This window comes from Pan paniscus, chromosome X (assembly GCF_029289425.2).
Source record: "Pan paniscus chromosome X, NHGRI_mPanPan1-v2.0_pri, whole genome shotgun sequence".
Classification (NCBI taxonomy): Eukaryota; Metazoa; Chordata; class Mammalia; order Primates; family Hominidae; genus Pan; species Pan paniscus.
The window spans coordinates 55,397,679-55,419,423 of record NC_073272.2 but is presented as its reverse complement, the minus strand read 5'-3'; the positions used below and the strand labels follow the sequence as shown (position 1 = coordinate 55,419,423).

Below are 21,745 nucleotides of genomic sequence, written 5' to 3'. Positions count from 1 at the left end.
TGCTAGAACGTCTACTTCAGGGTATAGTGGAGGGAGAGGGCTAGAGGTGAATCAGTGATGGCTGCCAGGTTTCTGGCTTGAATGCCTGGTGAGGTTATGGAGCCATTTGCAGAAGTGGGAAACCTAAGAGAAGGGAGCATGTTTAGGTGACAGACAGAGGGAGAAACTGAGTTTGGACATGTTGAATTTGAAGTACGTAAGTGGCTATCCAGTAGAAATGTCTCACCCAGGAGACATTTGGAGGGAAGGGTCTAATCTGGCTTGGAGTTATGAGTGCATAGAGGGCACATGGAGCCCTGGGAGTGAGAACAGTGAGGAAAAGTGAGGAGAAAAGAGTGCCCAGGTAAGAGGACCTAAGAAACTTCAACATTTAAGGACTGGGCAGGAGAAAAAGAGTTCATCGGGAAAAAGGAACAGCCAAAGACATGATTAAAATCACATCACATCCCTACTCATAGTGGCTGTTACTCCCCAGTTCTTGTGGCTACCCAGGAAAAGCCAGAGTGCTTTACAGTGGCCTACAACACCCTACTACATGAGTCTATTGCCTTTCTGACTTATTACTGTCCTCCTACCTCTCTACTCTAGAACACTCTCCTCCTCTCTGCTACCTTCGGAGTCTAGGGATGCTCCCACCACAGGGCTTTTGTACTTGCTGTTCTTATTGGGATGCTCTTCCTTCATAGCCACATGAGGGGCTTGCTCCCTTACTCCCTTTGGGTCTTTATTCAAAAGCCATTTTGTCAGTCTTTCCCTGTCTTCCCTATCTAATATTTCACCCTCACTACCATTCTTCCTGGCCCCCCCATTGTGTGTGTGTGTGTGTGTGTGTGGTGTGTATAGTTATATATTCACACATATATATTCCTCTATATTCCCCTTCCTGTTTTTTTTTCTACCTAGGTCTTCTCACTATCCAACATACAATGTGTTTCACCAGTTGCATTGATTTATCTTGTTTCTTGTCTGCCTCCCCACTAGAACATCAGCTCTATGAGGGCAGGGATTTTTGTATGCTTTGTTTTTTGTCTTCGTCTCACCAGCACCTAGACCAGAGCCTGGCGGATGCTCATTAAATGTCAGCTGAAGGAATGGGCACCAGCCAGATGGGGCGTTATAGAAGTCAAGGATAGAGAGCTTGTCAGGTGGAGAGTGTACAGGGTTGGCAGGGCGAAAATGGTGCTAAGAGGTTAAGGGAGATAAAGCAGAGAAGTACTTATTGCATATATCAACAAGGGGGTCAGGAAACCAGTGAGATCTATTTTAAAGAAGGTGGGGACTAAGATCAGACTATAGCAGGGGATGAATCACAAAGTGCATATAGCAACCCTAAAAAAGTATTGATTTGGCTCTGATAGAACACCTCTGGATACTACTAGGCAGCTAAGGGTGGGAGGGAGACTTTTTACTGTATATACTTCTGTACTCTGAGTTTTGCACCATGTACAGCTGTTACTTATTCAAAAGAGGAGTCATTATCAAGCTTCGTAGGTTTATTTACTTCATTTTTAAGCTGCATAGGTTTAAAGAAAGAACGTGTTTGGCTGTGAAGGGGCGGACAGAAGGGAGGGAGGATGGGAGGGCGGGTAGGTCTTGGTTTTTTAATTTGTAAACATCAATAGACTTGTTTAAATGCTATTGTGAAGAGAAAGAGAGAGATTGAAGATACTGCAGAAAGAAGGAATAATTGAGAAAGTAAGAAAACATGACCCAGGTGGAAAACTTGGCTTTAGAAGGAAGGAAAGGTAGTACTTTTGTTGTGATAGGAAAAAAAGGATGGGTGTAGAAGGAGGTAGATTGGTGATGAGAAGTTAAGGTAGTTCACCTCTGATTACTTAATTTTCTCTAAGAAGTAGGAAGTGCATCGCTTCTTGGTCTTTTGGCTAAGATCAAGTGTAGAAGTAGGAAGTGGCTGGCATGATGGCTCACACCTGTAATCCCAACACTTTGGGAGGCTGAGGTAGAAGGATCACTTGAGGCCAGAAGTTTGAGACCATTCTGGGCAACAAAGCAAGACCCCCTCTCTATAAAACACACGTACAGACACAAATTAGGTGGGCGTGGTGGTATGTGCTTGTAGTCCTAGCTACTTGGGAGGCTGGGGCAGGAGGATCACTTGAGCCTAGGAGTTAAAGGCTGCAGTGAACTATGATTGGCACCACTGCTCTCCAGCCTGTGCAACCCAGTGAGACCCTGACTCTAAACAAAACAAAACAAAAACATTAAGGAACTCAAAGAATGAAAGCAAAGAGTGCTTAAAACAACAACAACAACAACAAAAGCCAAAACCAAAAACCAGAAGTAGTAGGAAGCAAGGTAATTTTTGAGAGAGAAGAGGCAGGTAGTGGGGTGAGAGATTTGACACAGCCACAGTAGATAATGAGAGAGAGTTGAGTGGGGAATTTCAGAAGGATCGTCAGGCAGCATGATCCAGATTTTTTTTTTTTTTTTGAGACGGAATCTTGCTTTGTCGCCCAGGCTAGAGTGCAGTGGCATGATCTCGGCTCACTGCAACCTCTGCCTCCTGGGTTCAAGCTGTTCTCCTGCCTCAGCTTCCTGATTAGCTGGAATTATAGGCGCCCACCACCATTCCCAGCTAATTTTTGTATTTTAAGTAGAGATGGGGTTTCACCATGTTGACCAGGCTGGTCTTGAACTCCTAACTTCAGGTGATCCACCCGCCTCAGCCTCCCAAAATGCTGGGATTACAGGCGTGAGCCACCGTGCCCGGCCAATCCAAATATTTTGGACAGTGAATTTATGATGGCACCAATCCAATGGGTTATTTTTCTCTAGCCACATCTAGTGGTCTAGAGTTAGGTAGTTGTACTGAGCCAGGGTTAGGGTTTGCATATGGGGATGAAAGGCAGTGGGGCAAGTGAGGGTATCTGTAAGAGAATGATTGAAGTGAGGAATGCTGGAATCTCAACTAGATAGGGAAGGAGGGTAAAGTCAAGAATGTGTGAATAGGTGAAAAGTATGAGGATAAAGAGTTTTGAGGGCAAAGAACAGGTTGTAGTGAATGAGAGCTGGATAGATAGACTTGTGGTCAGAGAGGGCGATGTATGAGTTTCATATTCCAGAGGTACAGCAGTTGCTGGTGTTGACAGGGTCTGGGGGATGGTCGTGAGAGTTGGTAGCTGAAATGGGAGTAGAGGTAACAGTCTCTGAAGATGAGAAGATCAAAGAACTAAGTGCCTGGAATGTTGTGTCTCCACATGGATACTGATTTCATGTAGGATGTTGTCAGGACTCGGGATGGAGAAGATCTGAACAGGTTCTTCAGCGAGTGAAGGGGTGTGTTGGGGAGAAGGGTATGTGGCAGTGATGAAGAGGAGTAGGAAGTGGTATGGCTGGATGGTGTGGAACTCAGAGGAGTGGGAGCTCTTACACAAGGGTAGAGGAGAGATGATCTGGAAGTCTCACCAGAGAGTGAGAGGGATGGCTACCCACAACCCAGTCCTGAGTTATGAGGGTATGGGAGAATGTGCAGCTATAAGGGCTCTAGCACAATGCTGCTTAGATTTTCTGTGGCAAAGAACCAAGGCACTTTTAACATTTCCAATCTATAATGGGCCGATCCTTTTATGATATAAAAAAAGAATTACTAGAAAAAAATCGTATGAACCGGCCGGGCGCGGTGGCTCATGCCTGTAATCCCAGCACTTTGGGAGGCCGAGGCGGGCGGATCACGAGGTCAGGAGATCGAGACCATCCTGGCTAACATGGTGAAACTCCGTCTCTACTAAAAATACAAAAAATTAGCCGGGCGTGGTCGTGGGCGCCTGTAGTCCCAGCTACTCGGGAGGCTGAGGCAGGAGAATGGCGTGAACCCAGGAGGCAGAGCTTGCAGTGAGCCAAGATCGTGCCACTGCACTCCAGCCTGGGTGACAGAGCGAGACTCTGTCTCAAAAAATAAATAAATAAATAAAAATTTTAAAAAATGGTATGAACCAAAAGACATATAAAAGACAAGCCCAAAATTTTATTCTTAGATTGAACGGATATAAAATTATTCTGTTAAATTGCTGTAAAAACTTCTGCATAATAGTGATGCTTACTCTTACTTTCTGTACTTACCACAGACCTGTAGTAAATAGTTCACAGACCAGCATTAGTCTGTGGACCACACTTTGAGTGGCACTGGTGTAGAGAAAATGATTTTCCCATAGGAGAAGCTGCATTCAGTTAAGCCTGGAAGGTGAAGGAGTGTTTGTTGAAGAGGGTGCCAATGTTGAGCAGTTTGTTTACCAAGTTGGGAAAGGGGATGAGCAGCGGGTGTTTAGAGTAGAGAAAGCACATAGCCACATGGGGTGAAAGTTTAGGGGAGAGAGAGGTGTCCAGAGGGAACAGGGGTATGAGATAGAAAGCATGCAGTCCAGGGAACTGAGTTAATGCTACAAGGTCTGGGGAATATCTTTGAAGAAGTTTTAGGCAGGTGAAAGGTGAGGTCCGGACTGGACTTCTAGCACTTACTGTGAAACCGGATACTTACTGTGTATCAGACTTTATGCTCACTGTGCTACACACATTAGTATTATTTTTGTAGAGATGGGGTTACCCTATGTTGCCCAGGCTGGTCTTGAAGTCCCGGCCTCAAGCGATCCTCCCACTTTGGCTGCCCAAAGTACTGGGATTACAGGTGTGAGCTACCGCGACTGGCCATGCTGTGCACTTTATATACATTATCTTATTGAATCCTTAAAAACCCTACAAAGTTGATGGTGATATCCCTAGTTTATTGATAAGCTGCTGGTTTATAGGCATGAGATTATTAGTTGGGAAGATATTTAGTTGGGATATTGGGAAGATGATTAGTTGGGAAGTCCTAATCCCAGGAAGTCCATTTATGAGCATGATCTTGGCTGAAACAACTTGAGCTCTGCCTTAATGTTCTCTGCTGTGTGTGGTAAACCAAACATTTTAAGACTTGGGTCTTCTTTTTTTTTTTTTTTTTTTTTTTTTTTGAGACAGGGTCTTGTTCTGTCACCCAGGCTGGAGTGCGGTAGCACAATCATGGCCCACTGCAGCCTCAATCTCCTGGGTTCAAGGGATCCTCCCAGCTCAGCCTCCATGCTCAGCTAAATTTGTTTGTTTGTTTTGGTAGAGATGGGGGGGTCTCAATTTGTTGCCCAGGCTGGTCTTGAACTCCTGGGCTCAAGTGATCCTCCTGCCTTGGCCTCCTGAAGTTCTGGGATTACAGGTATGAGCCACTGTGACCGGCCTAGGTGTTTAATTTTAGCAAGAATTTATTTGGAGGGCTGCTGGTGCCTTCCCTAGTAAGGGAAGGTTGAATTTTGTGAGATTACCACCTCATATACATGCAAAGTCAAATTTTCAAAATTAAGTAAATCTTTTTAAGTCTTTAAAATGTGAAATAAGCAACAGATGTTTATTGTAGGAAATTAGAAGCACAGATAAGATAAAAAGGATTATCTGTAATTTTTCATTTAGAACTACTGTTGACTATAAATTTTTTTTTTAGTCTTTTTCATTTAATAAAGTATCTCAAGTTTAAAAATTAGGTTATAAGGCTGGGCGTGGTGGCTCACACCTATAATCCTAGCACTTCGGGAGGCAGAGGCAGGTGGATCACTTGAACTCAGGAGTTTGAGACCAGCCTGGCCAATGTGGTGAAACCTCGTCTCTACTAAAAATACAAAAAATTAGCCAGGCATGGTGGCACATGCCTATAATCACAGCTAATTGGGAGGCTGAGGCAGGAGAATCACTTGAACCCAGGAGGCAGAGGTTGCAGTGAGCCATGATCACACCACTGCCTAATACAGTAACCCCTAACCACATGTGGCTGCTGAGCGCTTGAAATTTTAAATTTTATTTAATTTTAATGGATTTAAACATAAATAGCCACATGTACTTAATAGCTGTTCTACTGGACAGCACTGTTCTAGACCTCATAAAAAATAAAATTTCCATAAACCTTGGCTGTTTTTCTCTTTTTCAGTTGTGTTGGTGTTGAAGAGGAGAAGGCTGCTGACATTGACCTCTACCACTGCCCCAACTGTGAAGTCTTGCATGGGCCCTCCATTAGTAAGTAGATCTTAGGATTTCCTAGAGAAGACAATCCAGAGGAGAGACAAAGGAAAGGAAATTTGGGGGAGTGATTGCTTTTGCCTGAGCACTTCTGATTCTTCTTCCTCAGGAAATAGCAGAAGCCTATTCAGGCTCCACAGGCCAGCACCTATCTCACTGAGAGGACAGAAGTTCATAACTTCACCTCCCTCCCTTCCTAAGGCTTATCTAGAGAAAGTACCCATCCATCTTCACCAGGAACTTTCCTGAATCTGTGAGGGCCTCATTGACTCCAGATGCTCCAAGGGGTGGTTAGATTGGAAGGGAAGGATCTGCTGAGGCCTTTGTTCTTGGTATCATAGCTCATGACCGTTCTGACTCACAATCTCTCATGTTTTTCTGGCTTAGTGAAAAAACGCCGTGGATCTTCAAAGGGGCATGATACACACAAGGGGAAACCAGTGAAGACCGGGAGCCCTACGTTCGTCAGAGAGCTCCGGAGTAGGACTTTTGACAGGTGAGGAACCCTGCCTCCAGTGGCTGGTGATGCCAGGGCTCTGGGAAGCTGGAACTCATCTCTTCCCAGCTTTCCCAGTGGCTGTCCCATTAGGAGCTTCCCCAATTTGTGAGTATCTTCAGGGCTCTGCAAATTCCTTCTGGTTTGGTCAATTTCTGGAAAACTTTTGGTAGTTGGGAGGCAGTATTCTCCTAAGTTAAATACTTACATTCATCCAAGGAATGCTGACTAGAAGGAGTCTTAGGATCAGAAAGTTTAATTCTCTCATAGAGAAGAAGAAACTCTTTTAATATAAAAAAATTATTGGTCATATATCTTTTATGATCGAAAAGAGGTTTTATCTTTTTAAAATTAAGCTGGCCTTGTTAAAAGTAAATTACATGAAATAAGCAAAAATAATGAGTTAAAAAAAGGAACAAAGCATTCTCCTTTGCTTGGTTTTTTAATTCAGTAGACCATGTTCAGGTTTTTAAAAAATAATTGCAACTTTGATTTTAGATTCAGGAAGTACATGTGCAGGTTTGTTTACGTGGGTATATTGCATGTGTGAGGTTTGGGGTGCAAATGGTCCCATCACCCAAGTAGTGAACATAGTACCCAGTAGCTAGTTTTTCAGCCCCTTCCCTACTACCTCCCTCCCAACTTGAGTGGTCCCCAGTATCTATTGTTCCCATCTTTGTCTATGGGTACCCAATGTTTAGCTCCTACTTAAAAGTGAGAACAAAAGCAGTATTTGATTTTCTGTTCCTGCATTAATTGGCTTACGATAATGGTCTCCAGCTGCATCCATGTTACTGAAAAGGACATGATTTCCTTCTGTTTTATGGCTATGTAGTATTCCATGGTATATATGTACCACACTTTTCTTTATCCATTCCACTGTTGATGGGCACCTAGTTTGATTCCATGTTTTACTATTGTGAATAGTGCTGCAGACATATCAGTGCATTCGTCTTTTTAGTAGATGGTTTATTTTCCTTTGGGTGTAAATCCAGTAATGGGATTGCTGGGTCGAATGGTAGTTCTCTTTTAAGTTCTTTGAGAAATCTCCAAACTGCTTTCCATGGTGGCTGAACTAATTTACATTCCCACTAACATGGTATAAGTATTCCCTTTGCTCTGCAGGCTTATCAGGATCTGTTATTTTTTTTTTTACTTGTTTTCAGGTTTTCTGTAACCAAAGTGTTAATTGGAATAAGTGTTCCTTCAACTTAATGTTTCTTGTTTTATTTGTTTATTTAAAGGCAGAAACTTCTCCTCTCTACTCTGGACTCCTCAGGTTCTTTCTCCAAAGTCAACCCGTTATTTGTAGATCCTTTCAGAAATGGTTTTTGCATATACAAACATAGATTTTTTTAATTCCTTTTTTTGACACAAATGGAAACAACTATATATTGTTCTGTATCTTGCTTTTTTTAAAAAAATATATATTTGAGATCAATCCATAATAGCACATACAGATGTTCTTTTTCATGGCTGTTTAATATTACATTGCATGATGTAACATTTATTTAACCAGTCCTCTACTGAGGGACGTTTAAGTTGATTCCAGTATTTTGCTATTAGAAAGAAATACTGTAATGAATATCTTTGCACTTAAGTTTTTGCATACGTTGCCAGTTACATCCATAGTGGCTATACCATTTCACACTCCCACAGATAATGTGTGGAGGGTGCCGATTTTCCTATATCCTAGCCAATATTTGTTTGTTTGTTTGTTTTATTTTATTTATTTATTTTTTTTGAGACGATGTCTCGCTCTTGTCCCCCAGGCTGGAGTGCGATGGCGTGATCTCGGCTCACTGCAACCTCCGCCTCCTGGGTTCAAGTGATTCTCCTGCCTCGGCCCCCCGAGTAGCTGGGATTACTGGCGCCTGCCACCACGCCCGGCTAATTTTTGTATTTTTAGTAGAGACGGGGTTTTTACCATGTTGGCCAGGCTGGTCTTGAACTCCTGACTTCAGGTGATCCACCCGCCTTGGTCTCCCAAAGTCCTGGGATTACAGGTGTGAGCCACCGTGCCCAGCCACCAATATTGTTTATTATCAATTTTTTTTGCCTTTCTGATAAAATAAATCGTGAAATCCTGCTGTTCCCACTTGTACTTCTTTTCTTTCTTTCTTTCTTTTTTTTTTTTTTTTTTTGAGGCGGTGTCTTGCTCTGTTGGCTAGGCTGGAGTGCAGTGGTGCAATCTCAGCTCACTGCACCCTCTGCCTCCTGGGTTCAAGCAATTCTGCCTCAGCCTCCCAAGTAGCTGGGATTACAGGCACGCACCACCATGCCCAGCTAATTTTTGTATTTTTAGTAGAGATGGGGTTTCACCATGCTGGCCAGGCTGGTCTCAAACTCCTGACCTCAAGGGATCTGCCCACCTTGGCCTCCCAAAGTGCTGGGATTACAGGTGTGAGCCACTGTACTCAGCTCACACTTGTATTTCTTTAATTATGAAGGAAATAAGTAGATTTTTTTTTTGAGACAGGGTCTCATTTGAGACAGGCTGGAGTCCGGTGGTGCAATCACCACTCACTGCAGCCCTGACCTCCCTAGCTTAATCCATCTTCCCACCTGCGCTTCCTGGGTAGCTGGGACTACAGGTGTGTGCCACCACGCCCAGCTAATTTTTTTTTTTGTATTTTTTGTAGAGACGGGGTTTTGCCATGTTGCCCAGGCTGGTCTCCAACTCCTGGGCTCAAACAATCTGCCTTCCTTGGCCTCCCAAAGTGCTGGGATTACAGTTGTGAGCTACTGCACTCAGCCTTAGATTTCATACATTTATAAACCAGCTTGATTGTTTTCTCTGTGAACTACTTGCTTGTTTTATAGGCATTCTGTTGTGTTACTATTACTGATTTATAACAGCTTTCTTGGAGAAAATTTTAATTTCTATATGGTTAAGTTTATTACTATTTTTAATGACTACTGGGTTTTTCCCAGGTTTTTCTACTCTTAAAGCTTTATTTTTTGGAATTTAATCTTTGGACCATCTAGGATTATGTAAAGAATGAGATAGGCAGGCCAGGCACAGTGGCTCATGCCTGTAATCCCAGCACTTTGGGAGGCTGAGGCGGGCAGATCACCTGAGGTCGGGAGTTCAAGACCAGCCTGACCAACATGTAGAAATCCCCTATCTACTAAAAATACAAAATTAGCTGGGCGTGGTGGCGCATGCCTGTAATCCCAGCTAGTCGGGAGGCTGAGGTAGGAGAATCGCTTGAACCCTGGAGGCGGAGGTTGTGGTGAGCCGAGATTGTGCCATTGCACTCCAGCCTGGGCAACAAGAGCAAAACTCTGTCTCAAAAAAAAAAAAAAAAAAAAAAAGAATGAGATAGGCATTGAGCTTGAGCTTAATATATTTGTCCCAACACAAGTTGTCAGAGTTGTCAAATACAAATCTTTCCTCCACCATGATTTAAAAGAAAACTATTTTCTGCACCATGATTTAAAGAAAACTATTTTCTTTCTTTTCTTTAAAAAAAAAAAAAAAAAAAGACAGGGACTCTCTCTGTCACCCAGGCTGGAGTGCAGTGGCATGTTCAAAGCTCACTGTAACCTCAAGTGATCTTCCTGCCTCAGCCTCCCAAGTACGTAGGACTGTAGGCCTGCACCACCATGCCCTGCTAATTTTGAATTTTTTTGTGGAGACGGGTTTAGAAATGATGCCCAGGCTGAAACTCATTAAGTATGCTTGTTGAGAAAGTTGTTGTATATGCATGTTGAGAAAGTTGTTGTAAAAATGTTGTTGTTTTGTTTAAATCAGTCTTTTCTCTTTGACAGTGTTTTAAATTGGGTAATGCTGCTCTTGGTTTGAACAAATCTGTCAAACTTGTCAGATGTGTCTTTTCTTTCTGGCCAGGCTGTTGACTGATTTCTTCTTGTCACCCAGAGAAGAGCACCATGTTGGCAGAATACTCCCCACCTCTGCCAGTGACCTGGTCTCTTGCCTTGGACAGATCATTTCTTCCCTGGCAGATGAGGTTTTTGGCATTAGTTTCCAGCTCACATTAAGTCCCCTCATAAAAACCCCACCTCTTGGGTGAGTGGCAGCCTCCAATAAGGCCTTTAGTGGGCAGGGCCTCAGGCTCAAGCTTTCTCTCCTGTGGCCCACAGCTCAGATGAAGTGATTCTGAAGCCCACTGGAAATCAACTGACCGTGGAATTCCTGGAAGAAAATAGCTTCAGTGTGCCCATCCTGGTCCTGAAGAAGGATGGGTTGGGCATGACGCTGCCCTCGCCATCATTCACTGTGAGGGATGTTGAACACTACGTTGGTAAGACACTACAGACCCTTTTAACTGTAACATTGTTCATTCCTGTCAAGATCTGTGTCCCTTCCCCTCCAATCTGTTTTTGCATTTCCTCTGTAACCATCTTGGGAATCTCAGGTGAAATGCCTTGTCCAAAGTCATTCTTTGGCAGAGATAGAGTCAAAATCCTAGTCTCCTCTTTGTTCTCCTTTCATGCATTCACTCATTCGTTTATCAGAGACAGGGTCTCGCCCTGTTGCCCAGGCTGGAGTACAGTGGCGCGATTAACTCACTGCAGCTTCCACCTCCTCCTGGGCTCCAGGGATCCTCAAACCTCAACCTCCTGAGTAGCTGAGACTACAGGGATGCACCACCATGCCTAGCTAGTTTTGTTTATTTTTTGTAGAGATGATGTCACACTATGTTGCCCAGGCTGATCTCCAACTACTGGGCTCAAGCGATCTTTCTGCCTCGGCCTCCCAACTGGGATTACAGGCGTGAGCCACCACGCCCAGCCCCTTCTCCTTTTAATAGTCCATAAAACCCCAGGTTGAGCTCCGTTTTTTACCTGGGAAGTTCTAGGGATCATTGTCTGTCTTCTGTTGAAATGAGAAAGCTTTTGACTGTTGTTCTCACATGCCACTTGTTGTCTGGGCATGAGTTTCTGGGGAGAGGATGAGAAGAAATGGAGAAGCAAGGCCCAGGCAGATGGACTACTATGTGTGAGGCTGTGTGTCTGGTAGTTCCATTGCCCTAGCAGGGCACATAGATCTAAGGAAAGTGCGATGGGTTCCTTCCCCTGCCCCCCAAACAAACACACACATATATGTACAGTGTCAGTGGAGAGAAGCTTTGAGTGTAAGGCCATTCTAGGGACTGATGAGGGGACAAGAGAGTCTTCCACAGTCCCTGAGACTACTTGGTGCAGAACCTATCTCTTTACTCCAGGTTCTGACAAAGAGATTGATGTGATTGATGTGACCCGCCAGGCTGACTGCAAGATGAAGCTTGGTGATTTTGTGAAATATTATTACAGCGGGAAGAGGGAGAAAGTCCTCAATGTCATTAGTTTGGAATTCTCTGATACCAGGTAAGAGGTGCAGGAATAACAAAAAAACCTGACAAAGTGCCTGAAACTTGTGTGATATATCTAGTGTATATTCGTGTTTCTCTCTCTTTTTTTTTTTTTTTTGAGACGGAGTCTTGCTCTGTCGCCCAGGCTGGAGTACAGTGGCACGATCTTGGCTCACTGCAACCTCCGCCTCTTGGGTTCAAGCAATTCTCCTGCCTCAGCCTCCTGAGTAGCTAGGATTACAGGCGCCCGCGACCATGCCTGGCTAATTTTTGTATGTTTAGTAGAGATGGGGTTTCACCATGTTGGCCAGGCTGGTCTCGAACTCCCTACCTCAGGTGATCTGCCCGCCTTGGCCTCCCAAAGTACTAGGATTACAGGCATGAGCCACCGCACCTTGCCTCGTGTTCCTTTCTCTTCTTCCTGGTGGTTTCTTCCTTTGGGATGGCGAGCTGGGTTATATTTTCTAGGGTAGCTGCTCACGTAACAGTTGAGTCATATTTCTCCTCCACAGTTTCTAGCATTGGATAGATTACATAGTAGCTATTTTAATTAATTTTTGTCTCCTTTTTCAAGACCTTAGGACACCCTTCTTTGACCTTTTCCTCCTGTATACAACAGTGCCACAGTCACTGTGTAACTGGTGGGATAGGTCCTCAGTTCCTGGAAATAGATTTACTAAAATTACCCCCATGTAGGTTTCTTACATTTAAAAAGAAAAAGAGAAACCTATTTACCTTTAAATGATTCTATCTGGACTCACACACTCAGTAGATACGTATATAGTCTTCTCTTTGGGTCAGAAATGTGGGAAATACCAAGAAATCATAACGTATCTTTTTGCCCTTAGGAAACTTACTGTCTGATTATTTACATTTTTAACTTTTAATTTGTAGATTGATAGGAAGTTGCAAAAAAGTGTACAGGGAGGTCCTGTGTACTCTTTAGCCACTTTCCCTCAATGGTAACGTATTATGTAATTACGGTACAATATTAAGACCCTTGCTGTTGTGTTTTGTTTTTTGTTTTTGTTTTTTTTTTTTTTGAGACGGAGTTTCGCTCTGTCACCCAGGCTGGAGTGCAGTGGCATGATCTCGGCTCACTGCAAGCTCCGCCTCCCTGGTTCACGCTATTCTCCTGCCTCAGCCTCCCGAGTAGCTGGGACCACAGGCACCTGCGACCACACCCGGCTAATTTTTTATGTTTTTAGTAGAGACGGGGTTTCACTGTTAGCCAGGATGGTCTCGATCTCCTGACCTCGTGATCCACCCACCTCGGCCTCCCAAAGTGCTGGGATTACAGGTGTGAGCCACTGCGCCCGGCGCTGCTGTTTTTAAGATGCAAGGTTAAACAACCTGAGAGTGTTTAAAAACTGTATTTGTTTGTTTATACTTCACTTCATCCTGAAAGACTATTCAAGGTAGCTTACAGAGATGTGGAGAAGCCAAAAAAAAAAGAGAGAAAATTAGAACAAAAGTGAAATAAGATTGGGAAATAGAATGCATGTGGTGGGTGCTCAGCACATTTCCCAGTTGGTGGAGATGGACTATAGAGTTTTCAGTGAATTTCCTGAAGGTCAGAACAAAGAGAGGAGTGCAGTATTGTAAGATTTGTGGCTTTACGTAGGATAAAAGCAACAGATGTTTCAGAGAAACATTTCTTTACCTGGAACTGAGCCCTGTGAGGTTGCTCTAGTGGTTTCTCATAAAGAAGACACTATGAGATGGGGATAGTGCAATAACTTCTATAATCCACATGCCAAGTGAGTAGTCTGGAGTGGGGCTGGGGAGTATGAGCATTTAGTGGAGGAAATGAACACCTTTGACTGGAGAAGCCTGTGGAGCTGGGACTTGGGACTTCTGGAGATGAGTAGAATGAGGATACTGACCAGACTTACAGAACAGAAGTAAGTGTCCTATGTGCCTTTGGGGATTCTGTGGAGGGAACTTGTTCTCTGACTTATCTGACCCTCACTGAACTGTGGGGTATTTTATTCAGGCCTCAATCTTCTCTTCCTAATCAGCTGACATCTGCTCTCCACCCCTTCCTTGGTAGACTTTCTAACCTTGTGGAGACACCGAAGATTGTTCGAAAGCTGTCATGGGTCGAAAACTTGTGGCCAGAGGAATGTGTCTTTGAGAGACCCAATGTACAGAAGTACTGCCTCATGAGTGTGCGAGATAGCTATACAGACTTTCACATTGACTTTGGTGGCACCTCTGTCTGGTACCATGTACTCAAGGTAGGAATGCGCATGGCTTCTGGAGGCAGCCAGGCCTTGGGCCTCCCTGTACGTGTCATATGGCAGCACAGAAACATTTTGAATCAGTTTGATTTACATTTTGAATAAAAAAAATTTGATTTGGCCGGGCGCGGTGGCTCACGCCTGTAATCCCAGCACTTTGGGAGGCCGAGGCGGGCGGATCACGAGGTCAGGAGATTGAGACCATCCTGGCTAACACAGTGAAACCCCATCTCTACTAAAAATAAAAAAAATTAGCCGGGCTTGGTGGCAGGCGCCTGTAGTCCCAGCTACTTGGGAGGCTGAGGCAGGAGAATGGCATGAACCTGGGAGGTGGAGCTTTCAGTGAGCCGAGATCATGCCACTGCACTCCAGCCTGGGCGACAGAACGAGATTCCATCTTAAAAAAAAAAATTGATTCAAAAATGTTTGACGAATCAAACATTTTTGAATAATAGCAGATGCCTGAGGTTTTCCTGGTTGTTACCTTCTTTTTTGTTGTTGTTGAGGCAGAGTAAAAACAAAGATTTTATTTATTTATTTATTTGAGATGGAGTTTTGCTCTGTCACCTAAGATGACAGTTGCCAGTGCTGGACTGCAGTGGCGTGATCTCAGCTCACTGCAACCTCTGCCTCCCGGGTTCAGGCGATTCTTCTGCCTCAGCCTCCCAAGTAGCTAGGATTATAAGCGCCCACCACCACGCCTAGCTAATTTTTGTATTTTTAGTAGAGACGGGGTTTCACCATGTTGGCCAGGCTGGTCTCGAACGCCTGACCTGAAGTGATCTGCTTGCCTCCACCTCCCAAAGTGTTGGGATTACAGTCATGAGCCACTGCACCCAGCCGTTCTTACCTTCTTAATTGAACCAGTTTATACTCATATCAGCATGTATGGAAATGTCCACATTTACTTTGGAAATTCCTGGTAACATGAGAAACTTCCCTTTCTCCAACATTATTGAGGTATAATTTATATACTATAAAATTCATCCATTTTAATTGTACATTTTGATGAATTTTGTCAGTTGTATATAGTCATTTAACTGCCACCACAGTCAAGATAAAACCTGTATGAGAAGTCTTTTTAAAGTCAGGATTTCCATAGTTTCATTTTTAGTAATTGTTACAATTTTGTAATTAGTGTATTGTCAGTGACTATGAAGGATTTTTGAGGTCTGGAAAACAAATTTCTTAAATGATTTTGGTTTTCACCATTGTTCAGATTATTTAGTTTTCTTTTTTATTACTATTATTTTTTTCTTAGAAACAGAATCTGTCTCTGTCACCCAAGCTGGAGTGTGGTGGTGCAGTCATAGCTCACTGCAGCCTCTCACTCCTGGGCTCAAGGGATCCTCCCACCTCAGCCTCCTGAGTAGCTGGGACTATAGGTGCATGCCATCACTCCCAGCTAATTTTTTTTACCTTTTTTTTTTTTTTTTTTTGAGACAGTCTCTCACTTTGTCACCCAGGCTGGAGTGCAGTGGCATGATCATGGCTCACTGCAGCCTCGACCTGCTGTGCTTAAGCTGTCCTCCCACTTCAGCCTCCCAAGTAGCTGGGACTACAGGTGTGCACCACCACTTCTGGCTAATTAAAAAAAATTATTTTTGTAGAGACTAGCTCTCACTATGTTGCCCAGGCTGGTCTCAAACTCCTGAGCTCCAGCAGTCTTCCCACCTTGGCCTCCCAAAGTGCTAGGATTACAGACGTGAGCCACTGTGTCCAGACAATTTTTTTACTTTATTTTTTGTAGAGACAGAGTCCCACTGTGTTGCCCAGGCTGGACTCGAACTCCTGGGTTCAAGTGATCTTCCTGCCTCAACCTCCCAAAGTGCTGAGATTTCAGGCTTGAGCCAACATGCCTGGCCTAGTTTTCTTATCAGAAAAGTCAAAGGAAAGAATGGAAAACTTGGATTGTGGCTCTTGTCCAAGTGATCACAAGTCCTTACCTAGTTGTTTCCATTGGGTTTATCATTTAGGAATTAGAATGTGTAAATGAAAGTGCTATTATGCAAATGTTAGGTTTAACTCTTTTATTTTAAAATAATTTCATTTTATAGAAAAGTTAAAAAATAATGGGAAGAATGTCTGTCTGCCCTTCCCCGAGATTCCTCAAATGTTACCATTTTATTATATTCTCTCTCTAAAGCAAATACAATAAAATGGTTATATATATTTTTTTTTCCTGAGACATTTGTGCGTAAAGACATAATATTCCTTTATATCTTAATAATTCAGTTGTAGTTCTTAACTACAAGTTTGTCTTAAAACTTTGTCTTAAAAACAAAGACAAAGTCTTAAATAATTTGTATAGTTATCAAAATCAGGAAGTTAACATTGATATACTAGTACCTAATCTACAGACCTGATTCAAAATTCTCCAGTTGTACACCTGATATTTCTAGTGTTACTTTTCTACATTGAAATTTATTATTGTGAAATACTGGTTAAACCAATCATGCTGTGAGAATATATTTGTGCTACTGGGTTTTTGTTTCTTTCTTTCTTTTTTTTTTTTTTTTTGCCAAATTATCTTTCTGGTGTTTATCCAGGCAAAACACAATTAGGAAATAAATGTTCTTCCAAAAGATAATCACATAACATATAATCTTCCAGAAGTCCTTGGGCGATTACTGAACTTTTAAACTTTTATTAGTTTTGATTGCAGGTGTGGGAAGGAACACTCTGTAAATGGCATTTGAAGGCAAATTCAATTTTCTTCTCATCAGTAATGTGGCCTTAAATTCTCCTAAGGCTACTAGTATTGATCTACTCATCTGTAGAGGCCATTCTTTATTTGGCATTGTGTCTAAAATAGGAACACTTGGTGTACATATGTCTTAACTTGAACAATTTTGTTTGAAATGCCCTTTCCAATTTGTTTTTGTCAAGTTTATAGAAACTTAAAAGTACAAAAAGCAAAGTGACCTTTTGAAGTTTTCCAAATCCACAAAGAAATGATAATTGGATGGGTTTGGGCAAGAACTCTGGCATATTGCCATCGTTTTGGAGCATGGGAGAAATACCCCTTTGGAGTACCCGTTAAGGACTTTTCTGGAAACCCTTGGTATTTTTGTCACTTCAACCTCTTTTTGTTTCAGGGTGAAAAGATCTTCTACCTGATCCGCCCAACAAATGCCAATCTGACTCTCTTTGAGTGCTGGAGCAGTTCCTCTAATCAGAATGAGATGTTCTTTGGGGACCAGGTGGACAAGTGCTACAAGTGTTCCGTGAAGCAAGGACAGACACTTTTCATTCCCACAGGTCTTCCCTTGGGTGCTTCTGGGAGGGTTTGGGGAGGGTGGAAAGAAGAAGGGAGCTTTTGGCCCCACAGCGTATTAATCTGATTACGTGGGATGTCTTTCTCATATCAGCGAAAGGCGCAGAACTGGGCTTCAAGAAATTTCATGTGGTAGTCAGTGGGCAGCATGGTCACCTGGGGAGGCTGAAAGTGGGGAATGTCCAGGAGGAGGCTGATGGACTTCTTTGTCCTGGGTTGATGTCATCTGGGTGAACAGAGAACATGACTCTAAGCCCCGTAAGTCTAGGGATAGTGCCTGGGAGGCTGGCATTCTAGGCTCTAAGTCAGAATGACCTGTGGTGGGGATAGTGCTTTTTTTCCCTAAACAGTTTGTACCTGGGCTTCACTCTTAGAATTATGAATTCTTAGGTCTTGGGTGGGATCTGAGTATGTTTATTGTGAAAAAATCCCCCAGTTGTCTCAATTTGGGGAGAGTTGACATCTTTACTTGATTAGGTCTTATATGAATACAGGGTATCTCTCCATTTATTTAGATTTTCTTTGATTTCTTTAATCAGAATTAGTGTTAAATTTTCTTAAAACGTATAGTAGAATTCTCTAGTGCAATCACATATGCCTGGAGATTTGTTTTCTTGGGAAGTTTTAAATTAACATTCAATTTAAAAAATCTTTAAGGTTATTCAGATTTTCTATTTCATATTAAATAAGTTGCGATCCTCTGCTCTTCAAGGAATTGGTCTATTTAATCTAAATTGTCAAATATATGTGTGGAGTTGTTCATAGTGTTTTCTTTTTTTTGAGATGGAGTTTCACTCTTGTCGCCCAGGCTGGAGTGCAGTGATGCGATCTCGTCTCACTGTGACCTCTGCCTGCCTCCCAGGCTCAAGAGATTCTCTTGCCTCAGCCTCCTGAGTAGCTGGGATTACAGGCTTGCACTACCACGCCCGGCTAATTATTGTATTTTTAGTAGAGATGGGGTTTTACCATGTTGGCCATGGCTGGTCTCGAACTTCTGACCTTGACCTCAGGTGATCCACCCGCCTCAGTCTCCCAAAGTGCTGGGATTATAGGCATGAGCCACCGCACCCAGCCATAGTATTTTCTTATTACCCTTTTGATGTTTTCCAAGTCTCTAGTGGTATTCTTTGTATCATTCCTGACGTTAGTTATTTGTGCTTTCTCTTTTGTTTGTGTCAATTTTCTATAGGTTGGTCAATTTTATTGATCTTTCCAAAGAGCCACTTTTTTTTTTTTTTTTTTTTTTTTTTTTTTTTTTTTTTTCTGAGACAGAGTCTCACTCTGTCACCCAGGCTGGAGTGTAGTGGTGCGATCCCGGCTCACTGCAACCTCCGCCTCCCAGGTTCAGGTGATTCTCTTGCCTCAGCCTCCTGAGTAGCTGGGATTACAGGTGCCTGCTGCCACGCCCGGCTAATTTTTGTATTTTTGGTAGAGTTGGGGTTTCACCATGTTGGCCAGGATGGTCTTGATCTCCTGACCTCATGATCTGCCTGCCTTGGCCTCCCAAAGTGCTGGGATTACAGGGGTGAGCCACCGCACCCGGCCCACTTTTGGTTTTATTGATTTTTCTCTGTTGTCTTTTTGTTTTCAGTTGTGTTGATTTCTGCTTTTATCTTTATTTTTCCTTCCCTCTGCTTGCTTTGGGTTTATTTTGTTCTTTTTCTAGTCTTGAGATGAGAGCTTAGTTTATTGATTTCAGGCTTTCCCTAAATTTCCCTCTCAGCATTGATTTAGGTGTGTCACACAAATATTGACATGTTGTATTTTCATTAAGTTAAATGAGGTTTTGAAAAATTGAGATACATCTTAAATATTGTAAAATTTACCATTTTAAAGAGTACAATTCAGTTCTTTGTATATTTACAAGGTTGTGCAACATCACTGCTATTTAATACCAGAGAATGTTCATTATGTTATTTATCTACTTTTTGAGATGGAGTCTCACTCTGTTACCCAGGCTGGAGTGCAGTGGCACAATCTCGGCTTACTGCAACTTCCGCCTCCTGGGTTCAAGTGATTCTCCTGCCTCAGCCTCCCGAGTAGCTGGGACTACAGGCTTGTGCTACCACACCCAGCTAATTTTTGTGTTTTTAATAGAGATGGGGTTTCACCATGTTGGCCAGGCTGGTCTTGAACTCCTAACCTCAGGTGATCCACCCGTCTCAGCCTCCCGAAGTGCTGGGATTACAGGCGTGAGCCACTGTGCCCGGCCCGAATGTTCATTGTTTTTTAAAAAAACCCTATACTCATTAGCAGTCACTCTTTATTCATTTGTCTGCCAGCCCTTGACAACCCCTTTTTCACTTCATTTGTGTATGGATTTGCCCTTCTGAATATTTCATATAGATGGAATGTTGTAATATGTTGTCTTTTGTGTCTAGCTTCTTTCACTTGTAATGTTTTCAAGAATCATCCATGTTACAGCATTTATCAGTATGTCCAGGCTGGAGTGCAGTGGCGCGATCTTGGCTCACTGCAACCTCTACCTCCCAAGCTGAAGCGATTCTTCTGCCTCAGCCTCCCGAATAGCTGGGATTACAGGCACCTGCCACCACTGCCTGGGTAATTTTTGTATTTTTAGTAGAGATGGGGTTTCACCATATTGGCCAGGCTGGTCTCGCACTCCCAACCTCAGGTGATCCACCCACCTAGGCCTCCCAGAGTGCTGGGATTACAGGCGTGAGCTACTCCTGCTCCCCGGCCAGTGCATCTTTTTTTTTTTTTTTTTTTTTTTTGAGACAGAGTATCGCTCTGTTCCCAGGCTGGAGTGCAGTGGCGCGATCTCCACTCACTGCAACCTCCGCCTCCCAGGTTCAAGCGATTCTCTGGCCTCAGCCTCCTGCATAGCCAGGACTACAGGCATGCGCCACCATGCCCAGCTAATTTTTGTGTTTTTAGTAGAGACGGGGTTTTACCATGTTGGCCAGGATGGTCTCAATCTGTTGACCACGTGATCTGTCCGCCTCAGCCTCCCAAAGTGCTGGGATTACAGGTGTGAGCCACTGCACCGACCATTTCGTTCTTTTTAACAGCTGAATAATATTCTGTGGTGTGGATATGCCACATTTTGTTTATCCATTAGTCAGTTGATAGACATTTGAGTTGTTTGCACTTTTTGGCTGTTATGAATAGTGTTGCTGTGAACATTCGTGTACGAGTTATTGTGTGAACGTAAGTTTTCATTTCTCTTGGGTATATATCTAGGAGGGGAATTGCTGAGTCATATGGTAACTCTGTTTAACTTTTTGAGGAACTGACAAACTGTTTTCAAAGCAGCTGCATGTACCATTTTATATTCTCAACAGTAATGTATGAGAATTTCAGTGTCTTCACATCTTCCCCCAATGCTTATTGCTGTCTCTTTATGATTATAGCCATCCTAATGGGCATAAAGTGGTATCTCATTGAGGTTTTGATTTCTGTTTTCTGGATGACCTTTGATGTTTAACATCTTTCCAAATGTTCATTGGACACTTGTATAGTTTTTTTTGGAGAAATATCTATTTAAATCTTTTGCCCGTTCTTTAATTAGATTGTCTTTTCATTGTTGAGTTACAAGAATTTATATACTTTGGATACTAGACTTTTACCAGATATATGATTTGCAAATATTTTCTCTCATTCTTGGGGGTTGTCTTGTCACTTTTTTGATAGTGTCCTATGAAGGACAAAAGTTACAAATTTTGATGCCCAATTTATCTATTTTTTTTCTTTATTTGCTTATGCTTTTGGTGTCTAAGAGGCTTGCTTAATTCAAGGTCATGAAGATTTATGCCTATGTTTTCTTCTAAGCATTTTATAGTTTTAGTTCTTACATTTAGATCTTTCATCCATTTTGATTTATATTGATTTTGTATATGGTATGAGGTAAGGGTCCAATTTTTCTTTTGTATGTAGTTCTAGTTGTCCCAGAACCTTTTGAAAAGACTGTTCTTTCCCCATTGAATTGTCTTGACACCTGTGTCAAAAATCTGTTGACCAAAGATAAGGGTTTATTTCTGGACCTTGAATTCTATTCTGTTGATCCTTCTAACAGTGTCACACCATCTCAATTATTGTACATTTGTAGTAAGTTTTGAAATTGGGAAGTGCCAGTGCTCCAACTTTTTCTTTTTCAGGATTATTTGGCCCCTTGAATTTTTTTTTTTTTTTTTTTTTGAGATGAAGTTTTGTTCTTGTTGCTGAGGCTGGAGTGCAATGGTGCGGTCTCAGCTCACTGCAACCTCAGCCTCCTGGGTTCAAGTGATTCTCCTGCCTTAGCCTCCCGAGTAGCTGGGATTACAGGCACCCGTCACCATGCCCGGCTAATTTTTTCGTATTTGCAGTAGAGACGGGGTTTCACCATGTTGGCTCAGCT

General features: G+C 42.7%; 1 protein-coding gene across 3 annotated transcripts in view; it reads left to right on the top strand.

Moving 5' to 3' along the window:
* Positions 1–21,745, top strand: part of PHF8 (PHD finger protein 8) — a 108,797-nt gene that overhangs the window by 16,399 nt on the left and 70,653 nt on the right. For all 3 annotated transcript variants that reach the window (XM_055106831.2, XM_063601737.1, XM_055106830.2), the window contains exons 3-8: positions 5,966–6,051; positions 6,442–6,550; positions 10,658–10,818; positions 11,743–11,884; positions 13,922–14,108; positions 17,210–17,372. In XM_055106831.2, the coding sequence (XP_054962806.1) occupies positions 5,966–6,051; positions 6,442–6,550; positions 10,658–10,818; positions 11,743–11,884; positions 13,922–14,108; positions 17,210–17,372 (848 nt within the window). The remainder of the gene's footprint in view (positions 1–5,965; positions 6,052–6,441; positions 6,551–10,657; positions 10,819–11,742; positions 11,885–13,921; positions 14,109–17,209; positions 17,373–21,745) is intronic.